The sequence below is a fragment of the Delphinapterus leucas genome, chromosome 17 (assembly GCF_059928025.1).
Source record: "Delphinapterus leucas isolate spDelLeu-1000000601 "Yukka" chromosome 17, BTC_Dleu_Yukka2, whole genome shotgun sequence".
NCBI classification, from domain to species: Eukaryota; Metazoa; Chordata; class Mammalia; order Artiodactyla; family Monodontidae; genus Delphinapterus; species Delphinapterus leucas.
The window spans coordinates 68,874,768-68,881,593 of record NC_143145.1 but is presented as its reverse complement, the minus strand read 5'-3'; the positions used below and the strand labels follow the sequence as shown (position 1 = coordinate 68,881,593).

Genomic DNA, 6,826 nt, shown 5'->3' with positions numbered 1-6,826 from the left:
CTGGATATGAATTCATGCAGTTTGGCTCCAGAGCCAGCATTCTTAATCCACTTTACCACAAAGGAAACTTCAAAGGTAAGCAAGACCAGGAAACACCGGGAACAGACAACTAAACTAGGGTAGCTAGGGGAAGACCTAACAAAGCTGGAACTTTGAAGGGTACAAAAAGGCAATGTACTTATGTGAAGCGAATCTTTGTATAAGTAGAACCTGGGTGGCCCAGACTTTCATCAGAGGTTGGTTAGCCTTCTAGTGGATGTGGATGATCTCTTGTAGAAAGTGACACCACTTTCAGGGGAGATTTTTAAGTAAAATAAGATATTAAGGTGCATTTCAACAGGTTCTAACAGTTCACAAAATATTCTCATGGTCAGTTTTAATCCTTACAATCCTGTGAAGGCAAATGATTATCCCAATTTACTCCCTAGCAATCTGACAGCTGTAACTGTCACCTGACAGCATGTTTTTGTTTATTCCCATTGCTTTAGTTATCTACCATATTCCCAGATGTCCACCCCACTTCCAAACTTTCTCATACATCTCCCTATCCTCTGGTCCTCTAGCCGCATTCGGAAACTATGTGGACAGTGAATTTCCAGGACTGAAAACGTGTCTGCAGAGGACACGTACAGCCCAAACACTGTTTCTTTGCCCTCCATATACCTACAGATCTTCCTATCCCCCTCACCAGCTTCACCAGTATTTGCTATTTTGGGTAATGATGTGTCAACATCCATGGACTGCAAAAAATGTGCCACTCAATGTTGAGAGTGGGGGAGACGGGCTGTTTAGGGGCAGGAGGGTATAATGGAACTCTGTACTTTCCACTCAGCTTTGCTGTGAACCTAAAACTGCTCTTAAAAAGTTAATTCTTTTGAAAAAAACATTATTAAATACCACCATCTGATATATAGAATGCCATTTCTATTACTATTCCAAATCCTACATGCCTAGGTAGTTAGCAATATGCCACCTGAACAACTTTATTACAGTAATTACATGTTTTCTTCTGAGCCACTCCTACCGTTCAGAATACTGGTTGTAGGCTATACTGTGTAGTTACCTACCAAAACAGTAAAACAAAACAGGTAATTTCAAAACTTAAAGACTTTTAGCTCCACCAAGAGATTAATGTATGATTTTGTTATACATTGATCCAACTGTTTACCAAGATATTAAATTTCTTGCAAAACACTATAGACATGTATACATGTAACATTGGTTTTATAAACTAATAACCTTGATTTCCCTCCAGGATTCACTGACCCTAAACTCACTAATCCAAATAGCTTCCAACACCCAAGAATTTAAATGTATCTGTCTAGCAACTTTCAAATACTAAAAAGTGATGATTCTGGTGCAAGAAAATCAAAAGAATAGGGCATCTATTTCATACGGCATCATACCCTTGGCACAATCAGTGAGAATCATAAACCTTTTTACTTTTATTTTATGTACTTCCCGTTACACTACACTTAAAACTTTCAGGTTTGCTAGCCTACGTGAGATGATACATAAAAATATACTGGGAATGTTATTTATAAAAGCCTTTCTATTTCAAGTTTTTGTTCACTAGTATTCTCATGAGTTCTTTAGGTGCTTCAAATAAGTTGCATCCATGGGCACATTTCATTTCTTCCTTCTTGATATACACAATATGTAGTGGAATTATTAGGAACTCACGTAAGTATGGGTAGAAGATGCAAAGCAAAAACATAAAAGTGAAATGCAAAAAGAAAATGACACATTTACTCATTACTTTACAGGCAAGCCAAAGCCTGAGAAAATGGAATTTCAGCAACGGATTTTTATTTGTAAACTGAACCTTTACTCATGCACAAAGGCCTGTGAAATGGGCTTTCTTAGAATAGACCCATTTTGGCCAACTCAAAAGTGAAAAATCAGGACTTCATACAGGAAAATCTTCAATAAACCCCAGGAATGTTTTTCACAAGATACAAACTGGACCTTAAGTTTTACACGCAACAGGCTGTTGATCTGACTTAACTGTGTCACACCAAGATTTGCCACAATAGTTAGGGGACGGCTGAGAAAAGATAACAAAAAGTCACCAAGACAACAATACATTTCAATTTGAGAGCAGTCACTGTTTATTAACTGACCGGATTACAAAAATAATCATGGTAGATACCTGAAAGGAAGGGAAAAAACCCATTAAACACCTTAATAACTAAGAATTAACATAAACCAGGAAGTTATAAGAAACACCAATTCAGTTTCCACTATTAAGTAAGAAGAAAAAAAAGGCTTTTTCTTCTCTCCATAAATGTCCTCAAAAGGAGAAACCAAACCAACTGCGATCATATATGATGGTTGATTCCCCCCCCCGCCCCACTAAATACTGCTTAGAACTCAAACCAAACCCTTACCAGAGTAGTCATTTTTCCTCCAGTATTAAGTAAACTTCTTTCAGGATGTAGCTGCTCACCTTAGTTCATCCTTCTTATAAGTCTGTTGATCTGGTCTTCCCTGTTGCCAGCATCTCCACCTTCTACAAAATGGGTAGTCTTTTTCTTCATTCCACCTCGTGGAGAAGACAATTTGAAGGGCCACAGGAAGTTGTTTGCTTCTTTGAAACGTTTTCCAACAGTATAGATCTCATGAATCAGATCCTCCATGCAGATAATACCGTATTTGCCTGAACATAAATCATCAAGATGATTTAAAGTTACTAAAACTGTTTGAGACTATTAAATTTTTAAGGCATTAAGATAGGCTGTGACATAAAGAATTAGAAGTAAATCAAGAGTAAAGTAACAAAGAAGGAAATACATGACTTTATTTACAAAGATACAGCTCAAGCCAACGAAATCATACCTTCCATTTTTCATAAATATTGTAGGGAATAAAGGAAGATGCATAATAGTGAGAAAAATCAGGCCACAAGATGCCAAAAAATATCATTTTGTCTGATACAATAGCTTTTATAATTAATAATAATAATTTTTCCCCAAAGAGGCAGAACCTACCAAGAGATCGAGCAATCAACACGTTATCCGTCAGGGCAATTCGCTTCTTGTTGATTTTGCCATAACCACGCTTGTAGATCAATTCATTTACTGACTTCAGGTTTGGGTACCTAAATATGGAAATACAGATATAAATGACCCAATAAGACTATCACTGTCAAAACACCTGCCAGTTTACCAAACAGAAATCAAAGACACCTACCCCCATGCAATGTACGGTTCCACAATTCTCAGCATGTTAATTGAAGCCTTGTTGAGCTTCACAAAGGTGCCATTGAAAATCTGACGGAGGCGAAGAAGCTGCAACACCTTTCGAACCTTTGGGCTCACACCATTGATACTGCAATGAAAAAATACAAAATATTCATTTAGCTTTTATCAGAATTTTTACTAGTAAAAGATGAGAAACTAACTGTTACAATTTTGGGCAACACGTGTCACACCTAAATAAGAATCCTCTCATGTTACAAAGACCACTTTTCCCTTTAGTTAGCTATATTCTATTACCTCTGCCAGCTTGCCTCCCCTGCAAGTAAACTGTCTTTTGACACATACCTTTCACGTTTACAACTTTCCCTAACACTCTTATTACTTCTAGTTTTGCATACATCTTTGTCACAGCACTTATGAGGCTCCAATTTAACTGCTTTTGAAGTTAATCTCCAGGACACTGAACTCAAGCGCTCAATTCGAGAATGGATAGATGCTTTGGGCACAGGGCTTACAATCACTAAATTACTCTCCTCACCAGCCAAATATTTTCATTCCAATGTTTTACAGCCAAGGTCCCCACAAGTACTGTGAAATTTTACTGGGATTGTGTAGCTTTCCCTCGAAAACCGGAATGCAGTAAAAACTGAACTTACCCTCTGATCCTGATGACAAATGCCAACTTGGGTTCCGCGGGTACGTAGAAGTTGCCAGCTTTCCTTGCCATCCTAGCCATTCGAATCTCAGTTCTGTACATCTGCCGGTACTCCTTGTGGTAGTGCTTAGCTTTTTCATAGATGAGCTTCCTCCTTGCCTTTCGAAGCTGAAAACCAACATCAGTTGTTTATCTGCTTTTTAGCTCCCAGACACAACTAGCAGTATCAGTTCTTTCCAAGAAAACCCTTCCCTTGAAGCTGTCTCACCACAATATGAGTTAACATCGCAAGAGGGAGATAACTAACTTCATTTGGAAAGGTCGTTCTAAGCTAACCGCGCTCACTGGTACAGCAGCTGAAGTAAACATGCCTTGTTAAAAACATTCACCTCATTTTCAATCGTAGGGCCTTTTAACTTGGTGCCTCAAAAAAGTTTACTTACCATCTTCTGGGCAAATTTCTTTCTCAGGCGCTTGATCTTAAGCTCTGCGAAATTCTTTCGCTTCTTCTTAAGGGTTTCTGGCACAGCAGGAACCTTCTTTTTCTTCTCCCTAACATTAGCAGACAAAGCGTTAATTCAGAAAGCTCACAGCACTGCCAGCACTCCCATTCTGTACTGAGCGCTCTCTCTTAACACTACTATCACCACTGACTTCAAACGCACCTTTCTTTAACCGCTCTAGCGTGCTATGGTGTAAGATACAGATTTTAGGAAATTCCTATGCCAGTAATCTTTACCTTTAACACGGACCACTTTCTTTAAACGAGTCACAAAAATAACAAGTTCACATTTAATCTACCATCACTCCCGGGGTCCCACGACAACAAAAATGCCGATAGCAAACCGTGCAGAGTAAAAGGCTGCCGCAAGACACTGATCCCTAGACTATTAGTGAGTGTGAGTCTAAGAGGACTTAAGAGTCTCAAGGAAAAAAGAAAAAAAAAACCTCAAACAAACCCCCAACGACAACCCTGGTTCAAGCCTCAAACTCCATATGCTGTAAGCAGAGACCTGACGGCAGGGACGCTTCGGACAAATGCCAGCTAAGGAAAAAGAACCCCATTCAGAGATTCTGAGCCTCCTTCAAAAGACGAGAGACTGGACAACCTGTCGGTTCCGCACATATTCAGCTCTCACACCTCGTTCCCGGTAACTCCAAAACCTCCGCCCCAAGGCCTCCTGAAGCCCATTTCAGCCTAAGACCACCAGGAGTGTCACACAACCTCACAAACACACAGGTAAGTCGACAGAGAGACAGGTTACAGATGGAACGAGAGAGAGTGAGACAAAAGCCTCTGGTTTCGGGGATGGAGGAGGATTCTCGAGAGGACGAGGAGAAACTTACTCAGCACCTTCCATGGTTCCAGCCGGGAAAGAGGAAGTTGACGCATGCGCGCTGTTCCACTTAAAGACGGCGAGCGTGAAGCCCCAAGACTTATAGGTGTCCCAGGATAAGCCAGAAAAAAACTCAGAACTGAGAACTCGTATTGCAGAAGCAGAATTAAGAACTGCCTGATTCAGCCTCTTACGATCAAGTTTCAAGTAAAATCTGTATGGGAAAAATTAATGCATTGGTTAGACTCTTTAACCAATATGATGAGAGCAAAGAGTGCCGATACCTTGACTACTCGGGGTCCTAATCCCTGGGCTGCGTTGACAGGATACGGCTCGAATTCTACCCAGTAATATATGCAAATGACGCGCGACCGGGGCGCGAACTACAAATCCCGGCATGCATCACTTTCACGGCCCGCCTGGCGGGAGGGCAACGCTTGACCGGGTCGGTAGGGAACCACGGCGGTGGTGATTCCAGCCGGGGAAATTGAGAGCCTTTGAGCCTACGTTCCAAAGCCTACGATTCGAAGTTGCTGCCGGCTTTTGACCGCCTTCTCGACTCCTTGCCAACCCCAGTAGAAGACCGGCACGCCCGTTGCCGCGCTGCCGAGGTCCTTCTCTTCGTTCCTCCAGCCTGCAGGGCTGTCTTCCGCAGCGCCTGATCGCAGGCGGGGCCACCCAGAGCCCCCTGGTTAACGAAAGTGACGAGACGGGGACAAGCGAGGAGCGGACGGCCAAAGGAAGATGGCCGGGGCACTGCCGACCGTCCGGTCTGGCAGGCGGAGGCCGGGACACCCCACGGCAGGGGGCGTGAACCGCGAAGGGAGGTGCGAGGAGGGCTGGAGGCTGCGGCCACGGCCATGTGAGAGGGGCTGCCCCGCCGCGGTTCGGCGGACGGCGAGCGGGCGGCGAGCGGGCGGGGGGCTGGGCCGGGGGCGGGGTGCGCCCGGGGGCGGGGAGGGCCGAGCCGAGGGAGGGCCGATGCCGCCGCCGGCTCTTCCCGGTCGCGGGTTATATAGCGCGGAGTGTGGAGCCTTCTCAGAGGCGGTCGGGAGCGCTCCGACTTGCAAGCGGCGCTGTGCTTCGGAGCCCGGTTCCCGAGTGACAGCCGCGGGGAGTGCAGGGCAGGGGGACACGAGACCGCGGAGGCAGCTGCAAGACGTTGGGGAGCGCTCTCCTGCACCGAGCGAGTCGCCCCTTCCTGGCGTTCCCGCTGCCCCGCACCCCACTCTTCCACCCTCTCGCAACTTGGATCAAGTTGACAACTCCCGCGGCGGCCGGCCGGCCCGTGCCGTCTCCGCTGTGCGCCCCTCCCCCGGAGTGAGAGGGAGCCGCCGCGCCGGCTCCGGGGACGCTCGGGCGGCAGCGGCGGCGGCTTGGCCATGAGAGCAGCGCGCGCCGCCTAACTCGCGGCTGTCACCGCCGCTGCAGCGGGACCGGCCTGCGGCGCGGGCGGTCCGGGACAGGCGGGCGGCAGCCGGCAGGAGGCGTCGAGCCGGGCGGCTGCCGCGGCGGGCACAGCCCGGGGCCACCGCGCCGAGCCCGGGCGGGAGTGGCCCCGCGCAAGCGGGGAGCGGCGCTGCGCACTCCATCCCGGCGGGCACCTCGGGGGCGGGCGCGGGGCGCAGCCTTCT

The 6,826-nt window shown here is 46.2% G+C and overlaps 1 protein-coding gene across 1 annotated transcript; it reads right to left on the bottom strand.

Annotated features, from left to right (window-relative positions):
• Positions 1-2,087: 2,087 nt before the first annotated feature.
• On the bottom strand, positions 2,088-5,325 carry RPL7 (ribosomal protein L7). Its single transcript, XM_022595381.3, has 7 exons — positions 5,203-5,325; positions 4,299-4,407; positions 3,857-4,023; positions 3,193-3,330; positions 2,991-3,100; positions 2,450-2,659; positions 2,088-2,152 (listed from the first exon to the last, which is right to left on the bottom strand). Exons 1-6 carry the CDS (start codon positions 5,214-5,216, stop codon positions 2,451-2,453), a joined length of 747 nt encoding a protein of 248 aa, XP_022451089.1. The 5' UTR covers positions 5,217-5,325; the 3' UTR covers positions 2,088-2,152; position 2,450.
• Positions 5,326-6,826: the final 1,501 nt, after the last annotated feature.